The following is a 20,748-nucleotide window of genomic DNA, read 5'->3' on the forward strand; positions in this document are numbered from 1 at the left end:
AGCAGGGTTCTCGGGTCCAGGCACCAAGGGCCTGCTGCGGGCCGTCAGGCTGGGCGGCTGGGGCCCCTTTAAGAGCAGGCCCCACATGCGCCGCTGCTGGCGGCCTGCCTCCTGTCAGCCCTCTTCCTCCAGCCTCACGGCCACAGGAGGATTTCTCAGCAGAGAAAAAATTCCCCCCTTCCCTTCTCCCCGCCCCCCTTTAATGCCCGGGGCCCTTCACTTCCATAATTCTTCATTTTCCAGCCTTGAACGTAAGCCAGACACATCTGTCTGGCCATATGCGTGAACCCTGGAGTCTGTGCCGAGGTGGCTGTAAAACAGGGCCGGTGAAGGCCCTTCTGGGAGAGCACACACATGTGTGTGCCCTCGGGCCATTGGCTCCCTGCCCAGAACTACGGGGCTGCAGCGCTCCAAACCCATGTTAACCTTTTCTTATTTTTCCTCTTTTTGTTTAATTTAAGGGGGGAAAATCCCAAGGAAAAGGTATAAATTGTCCTGGGAGTGGGGGAGAGGCTCCTAGCTGGAGAGGCCATTATTGTTGGCAGGTACCTGGTCACACTAATACAATAAGGAAGAGAGGAGCATCGGGTGAATTAAGATCGGGGAGATGGGCTGTAAATTACACGGCTCCGAACCCCCTCCGTCTCCAGGGGTGTTAACCAAGAGGTGTAAGGCAGGTCCCCAGCTCCCAGCGCCTTTTACAGATGCAGCAAAACAGGAACTACACATGTTTGGGGAAAGGGATATGAAGATGGGGTTGGAAAAAAACCCTCCCGGCCCCCATGCTGGCTGTAAAGTCCAACTGAGATCTGGGGCCAGAGCCACACCCCCGCTTCCCCCGCTCCCACCTAGACCCCTGGGCCTGCGCTCAGCTGCGGGATGTGGGGAGGCCAGGCCTGGCCTCCTTTGCAGCCTGTCCCTCCCCGCTTCCGGCGTTGCACAGAGGCTGGTGAGTGGGGCCGGCTGGAGGTCAGAAAAGGGGTGTGGGCAGCTCTCGGGACCTGTGCAGCTGGAGCCTCAGCGCCCAGGCCGGGCCCTGGACACTGGGGGCCAAGTCCGCCCACCCAGGGAGGGCTTCGAGACGGCCCCTCTTGGCTCAGCCCAGCCTTCGCCCATTGCCCGAGGCGGCTCTGCGTCTTGCCCTGCTTGTGCCCACCTTGCTGCCTTCTGCCGAGTTCCTTTTGTTCCCATTGCCCTTCTTGGGAGGTGTCAGAGACCAGAGCAGGGGGCCTGGTTTGTCTGGGAAATTGGTCAGAAGTGTTTCATTCCTAACCAGGCCCCCAGGGCAAAGCAGTTGCTGAAAATCCTCCTCCGGGCTCGAGGCGTGGCCTCTTGGCACCTCACCCTGGCCCTGTGAATCCCCCGCCTCCTCTCTGCCTCCACGAGGCTCTGCTGTGATTTGTGCTGCTGTCGGGCGGGGTCAGGTTTCCTGAGCAGTTGCAAACATCCCACCTGAAACATAACAGGCTCTTCCTCTGGCCACAGCTATTGTTTCCCTCGGCGTTATGGCCACAGCCTTGCTCCATAGCCAGCAATGACATGTGTTCTGAAAATAGCTTTGCTCCCCTGTCCCCTTCCCGCCCACCCACCCTCCTGAAGATGCGGTCACTCCTTTGTGACGGCCCCAGGAGTTTCATGCTAAATATAGCTGCAGCCCATTCACACTGCCACCCAGCTGCGGGGGGCGGCGCTGTGGAACAATGGGGCATACACAGAGCCCCCACACCTGTATGGAATCCAGCGGAAGGCAGACACTCGGCCCTGGCTCCTAACTGTCGGAGACAGGGCGGGAGCCAGCGCACTACCCGGCCAGGGGCACGTTCACGCCAGGACAGGAAGGCACAGCAGCCCATGGAGCTGGGCAAACGCCCATCCCAGAGTTTGCTTCAGCCACTCGCAACTCTCTGGTTCCTGCAGCATCCACAGGGGGCTGTCCTCCTGAGAGAGGTCAGGCTTTTTGGCCGAAATACCCTTGGGCTGCTGCTTGGAGCAAGCCCAGGGTTGGCATGCTTGGCCCTGCCACTCCCTGTCCATCCTGAAAGGGCAGCAAGAAGTAGCGGGCAAGTCATCATAATTATAACCTTGAAAAAGACAGCAAGTATATGTTAAGCTCTGTGGTACCGACTCTGGATATCCAGAGAAGGGACCCTAAGCAGAAATGTTCCCATGAGCAACCCCCGCCGCAGTGAAGATCCTAAGGGAAGCCAGTGACCCAAGCTGCTTTGTGGAGCAGATGCAGAATCTGCACCCGTGGGTTTCTGCAGCTCAAGAAGGAATGCCTGGGAGTTCCCTGGTGGTCCAGTGGATAAGACTGGAAGCTTCCACTGCAGGGGGCGTGGGTTCAGTCCCTGGTTGGGGGGCTAAGACCCCACATGCTGCACAGTGTGTTCCCCCCAAAAAAAGAATGTCTGCCTGCAATGCCAGTTATTATCTCACCAGCTTTTCCTATTTTATATTTCATTTCTATTTTTCCAGGTTTTTAAATTTTTTTTTTAAATACCCCCACTTAACTTTAAATAGTTAAATATTCCACATAATTTTAAGGAAAAAAGGAAAAAGAAACCACCAAGAGCACCGTGAATCTCAGAGATCAGCAGTCCACCGCCTCGCCATCCCCAACTCTGCTCCCTAGTGGCTGCCCCAGATAGTCACCCCCAATGGATATATACAAGGTGAAAAATGGAGTTGGGCAGGAAGAACGGAAACTGAAATTGGCTGTTACTAATATCAGGCATCTAGCTAGATACTTTCAGACACAGGATGAGCGTGGAAATTCGCTGTGTTACCACACTTCTCATTTCTGGTGAAGACATTGGTCTGGCCAGAGAGGCCCAGGGATCAACAGTCCCATCAGCCTGTGGCTGCAGTCCCTGTGGAGCCCTGAGCAGAAGGAAGGCCTGCTCTTGACCTGGCGCTGCTCTGTGACCCGAGCTCCTCAGTTCCACGACTCCCGTGTGAACTAACAGCGGCACCTTTATTTGTAACTCTCAGTGTCTCAATTCTCTAAAAGGGTCAGCCTCCCCCAGTCATCCCCAGCACGTCGAATGAGGAACTTAACCTGTGAAGGAGCCCTTCCTGGGGACCCCGGCCCTGTAGCTTCCTCCTCAGATGTCGCTGTGGACCAGCCCCCTCCCAGGTCCCCACCAGCCTGCTCCAGGGTGCCTCCGGGCTTCAGAGAAAGTTGGTTACTGAGCGCCTTCAGACACAGAGTTAAGTTCTTTCCTTCTTCACACTGGATGACTTCATGGTCCCTGTCGCCCCTGGTCTGATCCAGCATGTCCACACTTTCCCTAGGGTTCCCAGCTCTGCATCAGAGGACCACTGCGGCCCAGCCTTTGCCGCAGCGAGAAGGGTTCCTAAGGACCTCTCCTTCCGGGTCAGCACACTTGACTCCGGGCCAGGGCCAGTCTGTCTGAATCACAGCATTCCAGTTGCGCCCCCCTCACCCCCACCAGAGGCTTCTGCAGCTTTTTGCTCATACAAACAAAAATAAATCTCACTACCGGCCTCTGAACTCCGCGGCAGCATGCTTCCCCTCTCCCCAGCGTCCCATGGCTCTGAGTGGGGACTTGGCACTCGCCCCACCGACATCACTTTTTCACTCCCTGCGCATCCTGTGTCCTTCTCTCACCGTGCGACCCAGGGATCAGAGTGGGACGTGACGGCCGGCACAGGCGCCGTGCACAGCTGCCAGGAATCTGACGGGTAAAATCTGGAAAAGTTGGGAGGGCAAATGCTAAACACACACACACACACACACACACACACACAGCGCCACTCAGAGGACCGGAAACACCGACACCCACAGACAAGGGCCTGCGATTCCCAATCCTTCCTCGTCTGAATTCTCTTAAGGGGACTGGGCTAGTGTCATGACCCAGGCATGACCCCCCCCCCCAGAGGCCTACTGGTACCCCCAAAAGAAGGGGGTGCAGCTTCATCGAATCTCCTGAGACCCAGGAGGGCATGTGGGGAACAGGAAGCAGTGGTGCGGTGACTCAGTGGGCAGAAACCAGGTTAAGGGAAGTTGTCCGCGGGTGTCCCCGGGACCGGATGATGGCAGCTCGGTCCCACCCACCCTGCGGACCCAGCCAGGCTGCCACCTCCCCACGACGCCGTGGCCTCCATTCACCTTTCTGGCCCTGAGCCAGCGCTCAAGGAACTCAGACGGCGCACGCTTCCCTGGACCTTGTGCCTAGATTTTTCTTCCGTCCTGTCATCAAAACACCCAAGCAGGCTCAGCCCCCCGCCTCCCTCAGCCACCTGGCCTAAGGGCCGCCCCCCTCCTCCCCAGTGAGGAAGGCTGGTCCGAGGTCTTGGGAGCTCATTGTTCCCGCAGGGTAGAAAGGGCAGCCAGTGCCACTTCCTTAGGGTCAGCCTGAGGGCCGGAGGGTCACTTCTGGAGGCAGGAAAACTAAGATGTGACAGGTCTGAGCCAGGGAGGCGGTGGCAGAGATGCCATCCTCAGGCGAACCCGACATGAGGGCTCATCCTGCCGCTTCTCATCGAGAAAGACAGAGGTCTGGGGGCCCGGGACACCAAGAGCACGTTCCTGGCGGTGGAAAGGCGGGTAGAGAGCCCTGAGACCTGGGAAGAGGGGTGACGGGACCAGAGGCTGAAGCCCCACCTGTGAGGAGAGGCTGGGGTGTTCGCTGAGCCTGAGCGGGGACCGCTTCTTGTCCTCACAAAATACCCACGCCATCACACGTGTTCTGTGTCAACTCTCACACTGAGAAGTAATAGTTTTTAAATGCCCAGGCTGAGTTCGGTGGAATGTGTCACCCACTAGCTGGCAGCCCCAGGGGAGGGCCGGGGACTCAGGTTCCTGGGAAGGCGGCCCGCAGGCCAGGTGCTGTTCCTCCCCTAGTGAGAGCCGCAGGAGACTGCAGCCGAGCCCCTGGGCCGCGTTTCCCATGCCCGCCGGCACCCTGTGCCTGCCACCAGCTGTGGTGGCAGTGGCAGCGGCAGCAGCGACTTACTCAAAGGGAAAGGTCCCCAGCAGGTCACAGAGGCACCACCCCCAGCGTTCGGAGGCATGCCCTTTCAGTTTTACTGTCACTGCCAGTGAAACCTGAACACCTTCCCCACTGACTGTTGGTGGCCAGGGCCCAGCCCCCGGGCCCCATCTCAGTTGGCACGCACATCTCCCCTCTGCTCGGGGCTCGTGTCTGTGTGCCTGCAGGTTGGTGTGTGGCGGGAGGCCACAGGAGGGCTGGGCAGGGCTGGGACCTGCGCGCCGGGCCCCTGCCAGGCTTGTTCTGGTGCCCTCCAGCTCCACACATGGGGGCACAGGGTCTGGGTAGATGCCCACAAACCAGCTTGCTTCCTAGCCATGGTCCCCAGAAGATGAAGCAGCCAGAGAGTGATCAGGGCCCGTAGTGACAGGTGGACCCAAAGCCTATCTCCCAGGGGCTCCGCCACGCATGCCCTGTCAGTCTTGAGAAAATTGGGCTTTTCCAAATGGGTATGGAAGCAACCCTGAAAGATGCGAATGTGTAAGACTGACAAACTCCAGGCCATGAGCTTTCCGAGGTATGCTGCCCAGGCCACTGGTGCTGCCCAAGGGGTTTTTTTAGTGATGCGTAGGAAACATGCTGACTTTACTGCGGAAATTCAGCTTGAACTGGTAAACATGCTGGGCGCTCAGACTCCTGATACCACGTATATTATTTGCTGAACCACAAAAGCGAGTTGACTTGAAGTCCACCTAAAGAAAAACACCAGGTAAACAAACAGTATAGACTGTGCAGAGTTGTGGCAAAGCAGCGCGGGTGGAACACAGATGACCCCCACTTAGGGAGCACCTGGCTGGTCAGGGGAAGACGGTCTTCATTCTCCTCAGTCCATGTGACTTGGGATGTCATCCGTCCTGCTGTGTGGACTCCTGCCACTCTAGGAGACATTGGTGTCAATTATTAGTTGTCAGCATCACTCTTTTTGCATAGGTTTTGAGGTGGTTCTTTTTTTTTCTCTCTTAACTACACAGTGAAGTAAGTGGAAATGACAGATTCTGTCTGAGTATATGTGTATGTCTAAAGTATCCAGATTAAGAAGTACCTCCTGTATTCTCAGTAACGTGTGTGAAACCACCCTCAGGCGCCTTGTTGATTTTTAGCCCCAGGTCTTCCTTTCAGAGCCCCATTATTTTGAATGCCATCAGGGTCCCTTCTCAGTCCCCATGCGGGGTTTTAGTCACACCCCGTTCCCCAAGCCATTTGGTCTCCGTGGGTTTGTCTTGGGCCGGCCCCGCTGGGGGCTGGCTGTCTGTCTGGAGCTGGGGGCAAGGCTGAGGGGGCAGGGAGCTGATGCACACGGTAGAGTCAGGGCCCGGGCTCACCCGCCACTGGCCTGCTCATCCACCACTCTGTGTCCCCGTAGGCTGTCCTGGAGGACCAGAGTCACGTGCGGCAGATGGAGCTCGAGATCAGACCCTTGTTCCTCGTACCAGACACCAACGGCTTCATTGACCACCTGGCCAGCCTGGCACAGCTGCTGGAGAGCAGGAACTACATCCTGGTGGTGCCCCTCATCGGTGAGTCAGGGCTGGGCCCGCCCTGCACGTGCACAGTGAGACCCCTCTGCACGCACGCGCTGCAGCCCTGGGGCCCAGCAGGCAGAGCCCTGCCGTGTGTGTAAGACGGGATTTGCAGGGAAGTTGGGAATGCGTGGGGCAAGGGAGACTGTTTAATAATCAAAGCAGTTCGAATTATTATGGCTGATCCGTGGCTTAAACTGCTTGAGCAAATGGACTCCTGTGTCCCAGCAACCAGAGGCTGCCCGAGCCCAGCCCTTGTTTTTATCCTTATAAAGCTCGCAGTAAAACAGCAAAGCTGGTTCCCGTTATTGGTAAACACTCAGCCCTGGCAGATAACGGCAGTGCTGCTGGGTGGTCTGGCAGGGAGGCTGGGAGGATTTTGAAGTGGTTAGATGCCTTTGGTCTGATGGGCTCGTAGCTTTTCACGATCATTCTGTTGGTTCGAGGTAGCGTTCTTCTGGCCAGTGTCACCCTAAGGCCAGGCCAATGGAGGCCCTCCAGCACCAGCCCGTGGCTCCTGCCTGTGGATTCCTGCCACTTGGGCTCTCACCACTGTCTGGTCGCTGTTTGTTGGTACAGGGTCAGCATCTCAGGGCCAGCTCGCGCGCTTCCACCCTCAGGCCAGAGGAGCCCAGCTGGGCCATCTCCAGGGACTGTCTAAGGCACCCCTGGTCCTTGGAGCCCTGTGGTGGGTCGGCTTCAGGAGGGGCCTCGGGCTTCTGTCTGTACAACTCACACAGCTGCTAGTGCTGAGAGCTGTCCTCTGGAGGGAGGGGGTCTGGGAGACGACTGGGAAGCCAGGGCTGCTTAATGTCCCCTCTCAGCAGCCACTTGGAGCAAATTTGGAAGCCCTGGCCTCTGGACGGTCTGCCAGACTGGCCGTCTGCCTGCCAAGCCACCTCTGACATCCATGCCAAGATGTTCCATTGGGCCTCCCCTCCCAGTCCCCAGTGTCTTAGTGCCAGATGAGGGTGGAAACAAAGGGCAGGAAACATCCGCCCCTGCAGAGGCTCTAGAACCCTGGGGGGTTGTGGGAAACACGTTAGCACCACCTGAGAATGTTGGCACTGAAGCGGCCCTCGGCCCGCCTCCACCCTCCCTGTCTTCCTTCCCCCTCCCCATGTGGCCTGGCCAGAGCCTCTTCAGCCCAGGCCCTGAGACCCACGGGAAGGTTTTCTCTTCTTCAGAAGTAAAGCAGCTTGTCTGCCCGGGGCTGAGCCAGACCCTCATGTTGCTGTAGCCACCCCTCTGCCCTCACCGGGTCCCGGGTGGGGCAGCTTTCAGGAGAGCAAGTCCCCGTGCCCTCCTGCCCTGGAGATTTTCAGGAGTAACCACTCGAAAGTGAGTTGGCCGCTCTTTGCTGGATGGTCAGGAAATGGGGTAACTGAGAGAGGCGGCCACGTCTCAGGTTGCTCATCTAAGTCTTGCAAGGAGCCTCAGACACCACCGCAGCCCGATGAGTTCTTGGTCACCAGCACTGATGGGGCCCACCATGTGCTCAGTCTCCTGGTTTCCGAGGGGGCCCATGAAAGGCAGAGCAGCGGCCCTTGGCCTTGGCGAGCTTACTGGCCAGTGGGGGAAGCCAGATTATGTGGGGAGGGAGCAAATATATAAGGGGACCCAGAGGAGATGGCAGCTATAGAATAGTCAGCCCCCAGGGGCACCGGGAAATGCCAGCTCTCTCACGGGAGGGCAGGCCCCTGCCCTGTGCCCAGAGCACAGAGAGTTAAGCCGACAGCCTCCCCGCTTGTCTCTTGTGCTCTTTAACCTGCTCCGTGCTCCTTAGGCCTGACCCCAGCGTCGAGAAGCCCCGCCTGGTGCAGAAGCACAAACAAGCTTCCCCTTTGAAGCCTGTTTAGTTTGGAAGCAGGAAAGAAGATTTTGGGATAGAATACTAGTTTTTCATGTTTGATGTTCTGTTTGGTGTACCATACACTCAGCCACCACTACTCCGCAGCCTCAGCCATACGTTGTGTGGATGCTGCAGCTTCAGGTTGCTGAAGGCATGGGGGTGTGTGTGTTCGTGTTCCTACATGGGCCCTTTCCAGAAAGTGTCTCTGAATACCCAGACAGTGAGTGCCAGGCTCACCATGGAACAGCGTGCTCACGCTGACTCCCCGAGCCATGAATCACTGTGCTGAGGAGAGGCCTCAGACCCCAAACTCTCCCGGAGCCCCCAAGGAGTGCATATTTCCCACTTGACCTCAGGCTCTTGGCTGGAATTTTGGAAAGAATCTTCACCAGAAAATGAAGCCGTGTCCCAGACACATAGGCAGGCAGACACACACACACACACACACACACACACACACACACACGTGCAGTATCAGAGGAGGTAGAAGTGCCAAGGGGATGGTTCAGGGGACCAGCAGGGTTCCTGCATGTGAGGCCATGACCCCACTTCCCACCCCATGACCTCCCCGCGCTCTGCCAGGGGCAGGCATAGAACAGCTGGGGGCCAAGGTGGATGAGGGAGGGTGCCCCTCTCCCTCTAGCTGCTGCATACCCCTGCCTCTCCTGAGGGACCCTCTCGATTTGATTCTATAACTGAGGAATGCGATGGAGGGGCCAGGTTTCTTCCTCTGAATACAGCAGCTCCAGAAAATCCTGTAAATTCCTCCCAGGAGAAGGGTGGGGCCCAGGGGAAGAGGCAGAAAAAGGAGAGAACACTTAGAACATCGAAGGCACTTCTTGCCCTCTAAGGGCCCCCGGTTTCATGGGAAGACTTGGGGGGCCACGTGGCCTCCAGGGTCGGGTAGGAGCTGCCTGAGAAAGCAAGCCCTCGGGTGCAGACAGACAAGACAGACGTGATTGCTGAGGCTGATTCCTTGTGGGACTGTGTCTCCTCAGTGATCAATGAGCTGGATGGCCTGGCCAAGGGGCAGGAGACAGACCACCGGGCCGGGGGCTATGCCCGCGTGGTGCAGGAAAAGGCCCGAAAGTCCATTGAGTTTCTCGAGCGGCGATTCGAGAGTCGGGACTCTTGCCTGCGGGCCCTGACCAGCCGTGGTAATGAACTCGAATCCATCGCCTTCCGCAGCGAGGACATCACTGGCCAGCTGGTGAGACCCAGGGCAAAACGGGAGCGCTCGAGCCAGCCTTCAGAACAGGGGAGGGAGGGGCTCGAGGCAGGCCCCCCAGCCTGGACCTCCTGCCCCCAGTGGGCAGCCGCCATCGAGGCCCAGGAGGGGGTTCCTTGTCCCCCAGGTAACTCTCAGCACAGTGGGACCTGGCCAAGCAGGGCCAGGGCGTGGATGGGCGGGACACTGAGATGTGAGCCCAGTGGCACTCACCCTGTCTTCCTCCAGGGTAACAATGATGACCTGATCCTCTCCTGCTGTCTCCACTACTGTAAAGACAAGGCAAAGGACTTCATGCCCACCAACAAAGGTAGCACGTGCCCTCCGCCTGGGGACCTTCCCTTCCCTCCCTACCTCGTCCTACCTGCCTCAGACCTAGGTCCCTTCCCTGACTCTGGCCTGGGAAGTGTAAAAATCAGGGATGAGGCCTGATACAAGCCTGAGGCCAGCCCAGTTCCCCCCTACACACACACACACCACCCGGTGCTGGAAGTCAGACCCCCCCCCAGCCTCCCCCAGCCTCAGATGGACCCTCAGCCAGCTAAGGACGGGCCTCGCCCAGGAAGCTGGGCTTCAGGCAGTGAACTTTCCTGCTCTGCAAGCATCCATTTCCTTTCTTGGGTCCTCAGTGAGTTCTCTGACAGCAAGAATGTCTTTATGATTCACTGTAGCTTATTCCGGCCATGGTCTCCTGAGCCCAGCCCTCTGCCGCTCTGAGGACAGTCCCCAGCGGTCCCTAGGGCCCCACCTCCCTGTCTTTGGCCGTGCTCACCCTCTCAATTCATCTGTGAACGTTTACCCTGTATCAGGCCGGGCTGGAAGTACTTCCCCAGCTAGTAGTCGTCCTTTTCATCCTGTCTCTCTGGCTGTGTGACAGAGCACTTTGGAGGCAGGTGAGACCTTGCAGACGGAGCCCTCAGCCTGGTTTTCAAAACCCTTTTGGTGAACAGAAGCCCGTCGGGGAGTCAGAGACTCTCTTCAGGGTGCTTGAGCACCTTACCCTCATCCCAGAACCATCTCTTGCCTGAGCTGGCCTCTGAGAGTCAGTGAGGCTCAGGTGTTCTGCTCCTGGCTCCCAGGACTCCAGACATTTCTTTTTCTGGAAGGAATTCCTAGGCTCTCCTAGCTCAGCGTCATCTGCACAGCTGATAATTCCCACCTCTTGGTTTCTGTCTGCATGTGTGCAGCCTTCTTGTCCTCTTCTCTGCGTTGAGGTCGCCCAGCCCATCTCTGCTCGCTTCCCCGTCCTGCTGCCCGGCGGGCCCAGGACTGCCTTCCCTCCAGCCTCCTACCGCCGCTTCAGCGCCGCCCACGCCACCCACAGCCCTGTACCTGAGGCGGGTGACGCGCCCACAGCTGCTGTTCCTCACAGGGGCCCTGCTACATGGTGGGCCTGCACCGTCCCTAAGGGGCGGATCCAGAGCATCCCAGTGCCAAAGAGGAGCCCGGCTGAGCCCAGCAGAGGGGTGGGGCTCTGCTCCCAGGCAGCTTCCTGGAGGGGCACCTTCTGAGGGCAAGGTCGGCCAGACTGCAGAAGGCCTTGTTGGGAAGTACGGTTCAGATACCGCTGTGGCCCCACCCAGCCTCAGAGCTGTTTCTTTCTCAGCAGAGACACATTTTGGCTTTGGCCCTAGTCTCCCCACCCCCCACTTCACCCCTAACAGCCTACAGGAACCCATTGGCATCCTGGGGACCGCCCCTATCAGAATTACATCAGCAACGGCTGGTGTAATCAAACCCCATTTGTCAGTGTGAATTCTTAGCAGATTAACTTGTCAGATTCACAGAGAAACCATCACCAAATGTTTATGTGTAAACGATGTTGAATTTTAAAATCATGTGGATTATGGCGGATGGGGCCTGACAGGATGACAGTCTCTGGTTTCTAACAAAGTGAAGTTACCAGTGTCAAAACAGAGGATGTTTATTGTTCAAAATGTCTCAAAGTATCCACAGAAACCCCTGCAGACCCCTGCCAGCAACGCCAGGCCTCGGTTGGCCGCTGCGAGGCCTGGGACTCGCCTGGTCTGAGTCCCAGGGCAGGAGCAGTGGGGCGGTGGACAGACCCGGGCCGCCCGCTGCGAGCCCCGCAGGGCACTGCCCATCACCCCGCCCCACCCACACCCCCCTGAGCCGCTGGGCGTCTCAGAGCATCTCCTCTCCCCACGGCTGCCTTCCTCACCCTCTCAGTCCGCCACGGCTGTTCACCTCCCACCACACCCTCCTTCCGCTGCTCCCCTTCTCTCACCACCATCAACCCTGCGAGCCTCTCCTCCCTCTTCCCCCAGACTCCTCCCAAGGCTGACAGCCAGCTCGCAGCCTCCCTGCCTGGAGCTGGCAAGCCTGAAACTACTCAGGTCCGACACGGATATTTGCAGTCCCCCAGCCCCGCCAGGCCCCCGTGGTCAGGAATCCCTGCGGGACATTTCCTGGGCCTCACTGCCTGCCTGCCTGGGGATGAGGAGTGGACCTGCCACTCAGGGGGCCTTAGCGGGGTTGGGGATGTCACTTGTGAGAGTCCTTGGCCCCAGTTTAAATTCTGCCCGATACATTAGTATTAAAAAGTTAAGGAATTGGGGAGAAAGACATCCTGCTTAAAAAAGTCATCTAAAAAGAATGAAGGCGCTCTGTTTGTGCTGACATAGAAAGATCTTTAGAATTTCAGTGAAGTAAGTATGGCTAGTATGACTGAAACATTACAGGAGAAAAAGCTTATGTGACAAGTATCTATACTTGTAAATGTGCATAAAGAAATCTGGAAACATACACAGCTTACCCTGGGACAAGACAGAGACATGAGGAAGCTCACGGGGAGGACAATCAACTTGACCTTCCTTGTTCTGTGCTTAAAAGGTTTATACTACAGACAAGGATTACTTTTATTTACTGGTGGGAATCTTTCGGCTCTAGCCTCAGGGCCACCTTGGTTGGCCTCTGTCGGGGGACCCTTGCCCTCCTCTCCTCAGAGCTAGCACCTCTCCTCACATCCTGGGAGCCCTGGGTACATTTCATGTTCCATCTTGCACTTCCTACTTCTGAATACCTCAGGCATCAGGCTGCTGGCCTTCGGGCAGGCAGATAATGCAGAAGAGAGTCTTATGAGCCCAGAGCTAGCCCTGCAGTCAGAAGGGACAGGAGGCTGCTTCTCCTGCCTCAGCTCAGAGTCCTGAGAAGAGGGGTCTGCAGAGACTGGCGGGCTGGGGGGCTCGCAGGGCACGAGGCAGCCCGGTCCCGTGCAGGGGGCAGGGGTGCATAACAGAAGGCCAGCCCCAGCCCATGACGGCCCTCCCTCAGCCCGCAGGGGAGGGGCGCCCTCTGCTCCTGGTCTGTGTGAGGGAAAGGCCCTGTGGGAGGGCCAAGACATGGTTGGCCTTGAGCCCCCCGGACCGCTTTCCCCTCCAGAAGAGGAGAGGCAGCCAGGGCCTCCGCGTCCTGCCCTCTGAGTCCCTGTGCTCTCTCGTGCCCACAGAGGAGCCCATCCGGCTGCTGAGGGAGGTGGTGCTGTTGACAGACGACCGGAACCTGCGTGTGAAGGCGCTGACCAGGAACGTGCCTGTGCGGGACATCCCGGCCTTCCTCACGTGGGCCCAGGTGGGCTGAGGGGGCGCAGCCACCCCCCACGGAAGCACTCCTGAGAAGGCCGCCAGGCGCCCAGTGTAGCACAGAAGACGCCCACGCGCCTGAGCCACCAATCCACCCAGACAATAAACCATCCTCTTCCAACCCACGCCGTGGCCGTACTGTGGGGGAGCTGCTCCTCACAGAGCCCCTCCTAAGGGTGGGCGGAAGTGCTGGGACCCTCCTGGGCTGCCAGGATTTAGCAGGGAGGTGGCTGGCTGCAGCGACGGCAGGCGGGCGAGCCAGATGGTCCGCCCCATGCCCAGCCTTTCTCCCTCCCCCTGTCCAGATCAAGGGCCGGCAGAAGGCCTCTTAGCCCGGAGATGCAGCCACTTTCTCAGCTGAAGATGGCGCAGGGCAGGGTTAGCATTTCCATCAGATGCAGGTGAAACCATGGGTCCCCTCAGTCTTCAGAAGCCCTGACCCGAAAGTGTCCAAGAGGCCTTGGTCATGCCGTGAGGAGAGTACCCAGGAGGTCTGTCTCCCTGATGCCTGGATGCCCCCAGGGACTCCATTTGGGTTCTGAACACCAACCATGTGCTGAACTGCAGCCCTAGGTCCTCAGCTCTTCTCCCGCCACCCCGCTGCTCTTCTCCCTGCCCTGCCACCTGGGTCCCCTGTGCTTGGCCACCTGCTCTCCCCTCAGTTGGTCATGGGTCTGTAGGGAAGGCCCCCTGCCCTCTCAGGCCCATGCCCCCTGGGTTGCCTTTGCCTGCTCCCTCTCCCCTCAGTGGCTTTCCTTTTGCTCTCTTCCTGCTTCACGAAATTTCTTCCCAACTCCTCCTCCCTCTCTCCCTTCCTGAACCATCCACCTCCTCCCCCCCTTTCTAGTCCTTCCTTCTCACCTTCCTGGCCCCTCAGTCCCTTGCTGTGGAGCTTCTCTGACTCTTTCTTCTGTGGTACCTGTGGCAGGAACCTAATGTAGCTTTCCTGCCCCTGACCTCCTTTCCCAGGCCCCTGTGCTCTGAGAAATGCTCAGACTAGTCTGAGGGTAGGGCAGGCCAGTGCCCACGAGGAGCATTGCCTGACCTGGGGTTTGCACCCCATTTCTAGCTCTGCCCTGGAAGGCGCAGGGGCCCTCTGGCTATGCTGGGAGTTTTTGTTGCTTCTAGCTGGCACCTGTGTTCAGTCTCCCTACGGAGGCTTCCTACCGGGACTGTGTTCTCCCAAGCCAGGGACAGGGCTGGAGGAAGACTTAGGGGAAGACAGGGTTTGGAGACGAAGCCAGGAGTCAGTTTTAATGGGACCAGTGGGGAAGTCCCCCAGAGGCCCCTGACTGACTACACAGCCTGCCCAGACGGTGGGAACAAGGCAGTGCCCTCCCCAAAGCCCAAGACTATGCCAGAAAGATGGGGAGCAGGAGAGCCACAGCCAGTGATTTGAGGGTACAGGGCTCAGAAGACTGGGCTTTGGGATATAGGGTCCCTGGCCTCTCCTTTGAGATCCCTTCTCCAGGATGAAGGTTAATGACATGGGTGGGAGACCCCCATCCCTCCTTTCTGTTCCATTTGCAGCCCTGGTTTTGTTTCCTGAATAAATTTTTAGTTATAAAACATACCGGAACTGTTGCTGACCTGTCTATGGGGCTGGGGAGGGAAGGTCCAAGCCACTGCACCTGTCTGAGGGTGCTGCTTCTGGCCCCAGCACCAACCCCCGTGTGCCCCACCCAGCTCCTTGTGCAGGGCAGAGAGAGCCGCTGGGTCCAGGGTCCTTGGTTACTGCTTTATTGCTGTTTGGTTCGAGTATAGAAAATGGAAGCGGCTCTGGAAGAGCCTGTGTACAAGGTAGGAAATATACAAACGAGGAGGGAGCTAAAGAGACCACGTTCCAGCCCAGCCTGGGCTCACGGTGGGGGGCCGCCCAGGGCGCATGCAATAAATATGGTCCGGGGCCCCAGGGAAGGGAGGGGGGACCACCGCGGGAATGGGAGACCGGGTAGGCCAGGGCCGTCTCAGCCCTCTGACTCCAGAGGGCGGGAAAGGTTAGCCCTGGGGCTAGTGCCACTTGTGCAAAATGAGGAACTTCACATTATCCGTCCCGGGGCGGGCGGGGGCTGGGGCGGGGGGGCCCTCCGGCCGGCTCAGTCCCCTCCCCGCTCCCCAGCTCTGCCCGACGCTCCGACCCCAGCGGGGAGATTCACAGTGAGAATGGGTGTGGTCGCAAGGGCCGGAGGTAGGGCTGGGAGCGCCCCAACAGTGGCACCCCTCCCCCCCCAAGAGCAGCACGGAGCCGGGAGGTGGGGGCCAACGAACCACAGGAAGAGGTGGAGAAGGGCCCGGGGTCTCCTTTGGTCAAAGCTGATATCAAAAATATAAATCTCCCTTCCCCCAACCCACCCCCGTCCCGGGGTTTCCTCCCCCACCCCCACCCCCACCCCCGGGCTAAGGCACAAAGCAGTGAGGCCAGGTGAGGCCGCCGCCCCTGCGGCGACGCTGCCGAGGCTGCTACTGTCGTCCGGGCGCGGGGAGGTGGGGGGGCACCCGCCTGCTGGTGGCCGCCGCCGCCGCCTGGGGGCGCGGGCCGGGGCCACACGGAGGGCAGAGGCGCACTAGGTGGGAGAGAAACGGTCGATGGTTCGGCCGTCGGGGCCGGCGGCCAGGTGCGCGCCCTGGCTCAGCACCTCGGCCGCCTTGTCGGGGCTGAGGCCCAGCTCCGCGGTGAACTTGGCCAGCGGGTAGAGGCTCTCGAGCGCCACCTTGGGGTCGTGCAGGAAGTGCGTGGTCTGAGCCAACAGCTCGGCCGCAGCCGCCTTGTCCTGCTGCTTCAGGCTGAGCTGTTCGGCCGTGAGGCGCGCCACTGCAAAGACGCCCTCGGGGAAATCGAGCTTGCCCTTGCCGTCGGGGCCCGGGACGCCGGGGAGCCCCCCCAGCCCCGCCAGCGCCCCGGCCGCGCCGGCCGCGCCGCCCACAGCGTGCATCTTCATATGACTGATGAGGTTGCGCTGCTGGGCGAACTTGCCGCCGCACACCTGGCACTCGTAGGGCTTCTCGCCCGAGTGGATGCGCATGTGCTCGGTGAGGCGGTACTGGCGCGTGAAGCGCATGCCGCACGCGTCGCACGCGAAGGGCTTGAGGCCCAGGTGGCTGCGCATGTGGCGCGTCATGGTCCCGCGCTGCGTGAACTTCTTCCCGCAGATGGTGCAGGGGTAGGGCCGCGTCAGCCAGTGCGTCTTCTCGTGCTGCCGCAGCGTGGCCGGGTCCTTGTAGCTCTTGTCGCACGACGCGCAGCGGTACGGCCGCAGCAGCTCGCCCAGGCCCCCCTGGGCCCCGGCCACCTTGTCCCCACCGCCTCCAAAAGGGGGCCCGAGGCCGGCGGCCCCCGCGGCCACCTCCGCTGCCTCGGCCCGGCCGTACAGCGCCTCCTCCTCCTCCACGTGCGCCTCCACGTGCGCGTTCAGCTGCTCCGAGCTGGGGAAGCCCTTTCCGCACGGGATGCAAACGTACAGGTTGTCGCCGAAGCTCTCGGGCTCTCCGTAGGCCAGGTGCGGGCACGGGTAGCCCTCGAGGTGGCCGCCGGGCGGGCTGGGGTCCTCGCTGCTGCCCGTCTCCTCACTGCTGCTCTTGTAGTCGTCGCCGTCGCCGCCAGCGCCAGGCCCGTCCAAGCTGCCCGCGTAGCGCGGCGGCGGCGCCAGGCCGAGCGGAGGCCCCCCGGGCGAGGCGGCGGGGTCTCCGCCGCGCTCCTCGCAGCGTTCGCTGGGGGAGCCGCGCTCGCGGCCCAGCTCGTCGCCGTAGCTGCCCAGGCCTGGCTCGTGCTTCATCCAGCGGTAGAGGAGGCTGGGCCCGTCGGGGCGGCCGGGGGGCTCGGATCCCGGGCTGCCGCCGCCACCTCGGAACGGATCCGGAGGCGGTCCGGCCTCCTCCAGCTTCTGGAAGGGCAGCGGCGGCAGCGGTGGCAGGGTGAGTGGTGGCTCCTTGTAGGCAGCGGGGCCGGCGCTGGGAGGGCTGTCTGGGCGTGGGGGCAGCTCTCGCTCCCCCGGCGGTCGCTCGGGAGGCGCGGAGCCCGGCGGGCTTTTCTTTGACAGGTCCAGGCCACAGAGCGGGGAGCAGCGGCGCTCCGGGGCGCAGAGCGCGGCGGCCGGGCCGGGGCCCGAGGCGTACAGCTCGGCGCAGTGCGTGTTCATAGCGGCCTCGGGGCCCGACGGCGGCTCGGCGGTGGGCGGCGGCGGAGGCCCGGCCGGGGAGGAGTAGCAGGCCTGGATGACGGGCGTGGCGGCCCGCAGGCCCCGGCCCGGCCTCCCGTAGGGTGCGTAGCCGCCGCCGCCGCCGCCGCCGCCCCGCAGGTGGCAGTACTTGCCGTGGCGCTTGAGGCGTTTCTTGCACAGCGCCACGAGGTCGGGGATCTGCAGGTAGCTGGCGGCGGCCAGCACGGCGCCCAGGCTCGGCTCGGCCCCCGGGGCCACAGCAGCCGCCGCCGCAGCCTCCGCGCCATCCGCCAGGCGGCCGGTGTAGATGAAGTCCAGCACCAGGCGGAACACGGCCGGGCTCACCATGTCATGGTCCAGGTTGAGCAGGTTGTCGTGCACCACCAGGGACTTGAGGTAGGCGCTGCTGGCCGCCAGCACGTTCTTGTGCGCGCGGAAGAGGGCGTTCTGCACCACGATGATCACGTCGCACAAGAAGCCCTTGGTGCGCTGGTTGTTGAGCTGCAGCAGCAGCTGCCTGGAGTGGCCGGGAGCCTCCATCATGTCCAGCATCGTCTGCCCAGCACACTCTCCTGCGGGGACACACACCGGCTGGGTCAGAGCCGCACCGAGCCCTGGCTGCCTGCACCCAGCCCGGCGCTTCTCCCCTGCACTTCCCCTTCCCCTCAGCTGGGCAGGGGCAGGGGCATGGAGCTCGGCGGCCTGGGCACGGGCGGAGAATCCGCGGCCTCCAAGAGTGGGCGCCTGGGCCGGCCGGCCTGGACCAAAAGAAGGAGCCGAGACCGGCCGGCGGAGAGGAGGCCAGGCTGGCCGGCAACCCCAGGCCCGGATGCAGCCGGGCACTCTGCCTGGGTTCTGGGGGCTTCCGAGGAGAAAACTGTTCCGGCGAAGCGACCCTTGTGGAAACAGTTACCCGATTTGAGGAAAATGTCCGCTTCAGGAAAAGTCATTCAGGGCTGAGAAGTTTGCCCAAGTGGGATACAAGGGAGCCGAGTGAAAAAGCGCCTCCCGCCTCCAGAGAAGTTGCCCCAGTTGGGGGAAGAGGTCCGGAGGAGGGCAACGCGGTGCCCGCCGTGGCGCCGCCCTGGCCGGGGGCTGTCAGACCCTCGGTTGGGGCCCCGGGCGGCGGCCGTGGCGCGGGAAGCGGAGGCAGCGGCTGCCGTGGCGGGCAGAGCACGAAGGCCGGCCCGGCGCGGGGAGGGCGTTATATCGGGGCAGGAGGCTGAGGCAGGAAGCAGGTGGGGGGGAGGGGGGAGCCACGCAGCTCCCAGGGGAGGGAGGGGGCAGCGCCCCGGGCGGGCACGGAGCACAGCCGGCTGCGGCCCTGACCCTGGCCTGCGCCCCACCCGCGTCCCGGCCCCGGCCTCGGCCTCCGCTCTGCATTCGCGGGCCCGGCGCCTCCCTCCCCGGCTCCCCTCGGCCCCTTCTCCACGGGAACTCCGCCGCCCCAAACTTGGGGAAAAGTTTCCCAACTTCAGACAGGCCGGGAGGAGCGCGCCAGCCCCAGTCCCTCGGCTCCCAGCTTTTCCTCTCGGCCCCCAATTTCGGCTGCCAAGCGGCCGCCGGGCATGAACTGAACCCTGAGCTCCCCGGCCGGCCGCTCGCCCGCCCGACCCCATTCGCTGCCTGGTCCCCAGGGCCTCGCGCGCGGCCCGTTACCTGCGGCCACAGCCCGGCCGGGCTTCCCTCCCCGCGGCGGTGGCAGCTCCTAGTCGGCGCCCCACCCGCCCCGCTGCCAGGCGCCGCGCTGTGCCAGGGCAGCGCCCCTGCCAGCCCCGCCCGCCAGCTCCCCTTCCCTTCCCCTCGCTTTCCAGCCCATGTGCGGGCAGAGCCGGCCCCGGGCCGCTGACCCCGCCGTGAACCCGGCGCAGAGCAGCGGCCCGGCGGTCCTGAGTCCTCTAGGGGTGACACCCGGGGACCTGAACGCCAACCGCGTTGGGGGCTCCCGCGCCGGAGGATGCGCCTCAGGCGGCCAGCGCGCGAGGACCGGGCTGTTCGGGTCCCCTGTCCCTCCCCGGTCCCCAGCCCTAGGACCCACCTGGGGGGCATGTCGGAAGCCCCGGGCCCGGCTGCCGGCGGATCCAGGGGGGGACGTGGCTGCGCTGCGCTGCCCTCCGCCCGCCGGGCCCCCGGTCGGTCTGTCCTGCTGGTCCGTCCTCCCCGCGTCCTGGTCGCGTCTCAGCCCCGCCGCGCTTTCCGCACACTCTTATCTGGAGCGGCCCGGGCCGGCGGGCGCTGCTGCAGCTATGGCGCCACCTCGCGGCCGTGCGGTACTTTGCGCGGCACAGCCACGGCCTCCTTCCTGCGCACCTGGGATGGAGGCTCGCAGATGCCGAACTGGACCCAGGAGGGGGGGCCTGTTCTCAGATTCAGCCTTCCAGATGTGCCCACCTGGAGGCCCCAGCCCCGGACCTGCGAGCCCCACAAAAACCGGGGTTTTGAGCTGAGTGTTCCTGTGTACATATTTCTAAATTCTGACATTGCTCCAATTCAGAAAAGTCCGGCCTTCAAGGAAGGGGCAGTGGAAGGGAGGAGGCTTCGGAAATCCTAAGGAAGAAGATAGACAAGCTCTTAAGGGGCTCTCATTAGATATCGCTGGATGGCACTGTCCATTTGTACACCGGCCCCCCAATACACCCAACCTCACTCAGCCACGTGGGATAGGTATGCACAGAATAGACCCATTTGCACCCAGACCCTCTCCAGGCATTGACACCCGTGAGCGCTCATGTTCGCAGACACACACCTGTCCCCTCCCGGAGTCCAAGAACCGGCTTTCTGTCATACTCAGGGTACTGCCATATAGAGCCCTCCATGACCTGGGCAGAGGTGGTACCCAAAACCTCACCCTGAACTTGCAGACCTCTACAGGGACCCCAGGAAAGGTGACTGGAAATGGCTGGACAGCACCTCTTGGGGGTCCCACAGAAGCGACCCAAGCCCCCAGATTTCCCGTGTGAGCTGTGTTGAGGGACGACCAGCTTGAGCGACCTCGTCGAGAGAAAAGTCACAGGAGGGCCTGCAGCCTGGGATCCCCACAAGGTCCTGCACCCCACGTGAAGGTCCAATTCTTGAAGATGACGCCCCCTCTAGGAGGGAGGGGACCCGGCGCTGGAGCGCGGGCCCTTGCATAGCTAACTCCGGAAGTGTCCCCGCGCCGCCCCAGCACATCAGGCCGGCAGCCAGCGCCTGTGCGGCTGAGTGGGCCTCCGCAGCCCACGCTCCGCCTCTTCCCCGCACCTCCTGACCCCCGCCCACACGTGGAGGGTAGGAGTGGGTCCCCAAGAACGCCTGCAGCTTCTGATTGGCTGCGCCTTCCTCAGCCTCCGAGCGCGAGAGGCTGGGGCGCAGAGTTACCATAGTAACCGATGAGG

The 20,748-nt window shown here is 61.4% G+C and overlaps 2 protein-coding genes and 1 long non-coding RNA gene across 10 annotated transcripts in view; 2 read left to right on the forward strand and 1 right to left on the reverse strand.

Annotated features, from left to right (window-relative positions):
* The window catches only part of SMG6 (SMG6 nonsense mediated mRNA decay factor), a 201,532-nt gene extending 186,742 nt beyond the window's left edge, over positions 1 to 14,790 (forward strand). For all 7 annotated transcript variants that reach the window (XM_044939451.1, XM_025280858.2, XM_044939452.1 and 4 more), the window contains 4 exons: positions 6,379 to 6,532; positions 9,386 to 9,597; positions 9,844 to 9,925; positions 13,085 to 14,790. In XM_044939451.1, the coding sequence (XP_044795386.1) occupies positions 6,379 to 6,532; positions 9,386 to 9,597; positions 9,844 to 9,925; positions 13,085 to 13,215 (579 nt within the window). In that variant the 3' untranslated portion in view covers positions 13,216 to 14,790. The remainder of the gene's footprint in view (positions 1 to 6,378; positions 6,533 to 9,385; positions 9,598 to 9,843; positions 9,926 to 13,084) is intronic.
* Positions 2,452 to 3,514, forward strand: LOC112583760. The gene is made up of 2 exons (XR_003107958.2): positions 2,452 to 3,209; positions 3,295 to 3,514. It is a non-coding gene; the product is annotated as an uncharacterized LOC112583760 (long non-coding RNA).
* Positions 14,791 to 14,941: 151 nt separating the features above from the next.
* HIC1 (HIC ZBTB transcriptional repressor 1) lies at positions 14,942 to 19,614 on the reverse strand. Of its 2 annotated transcripts, none has more exons than XM_025280870.2 (2): positions 19,413 to 19,614; positions 14,942 to 17,946 (listed from the first exon to the last, which is right to left on the reverse strand). In XM_025280870.2, exon 2 carries the CDS (start codon positions 17,924 to 17,926, stop codon positions 15,782 to 15,784), a length of 2,145 nt encoding a protein of 714 aa, XP_025136655.1. In that variant the 5' UTR covers positions 17,927 to 17,946; positions 19,413 to 19,614; the 3' UTR covers positions 14,942 to 15,781. The 2 variants fall into 2 exon arrangements, with proteins under 2 accessions (XP_025136655.1, XP_025136654.1); XM_025280869.2 differs by lacking the exon at positions 19,413 to 19,614 and adding an exon at positions 18,288 to 18,530.
* Between the last annotated feature and the right edge of the window lie 1,134 nt (positions 19,615 to 20,748).

The sequence above is a fragment of the Bubalus bubalis genome, chromosome 3 (genome assembly GCF_019923935.1).
Source record: "Bubalus bubalis isolate 160015118507 breed Murrah chromosome 3, NDDB_SH_1, whole genome shotgun sequence".
NCBI classification, from domain to species: Eukaryota; Metazoa; Chordata; class Mammalia; order Artiodactyla; family Bovidae; genus Bubalus; species Bubalus bubalis.

Bases quoted from the DNA above. Each gene is read 5' to 3' on its own strand.
- HIC1 (XM_025280869.2), bottom strand. From the start codon at position 18,324: ATGACTTTTCCTGAAGCGGACATTTTCCTCAAATCGG. The intron at 17,947-18,287 runs GTAACTGTTTCC...GTGTCCCCGCAG, and splicing joins GGACATTTTCCTCAAATCGG to GAGAGTGTGCTGGGCAGACG.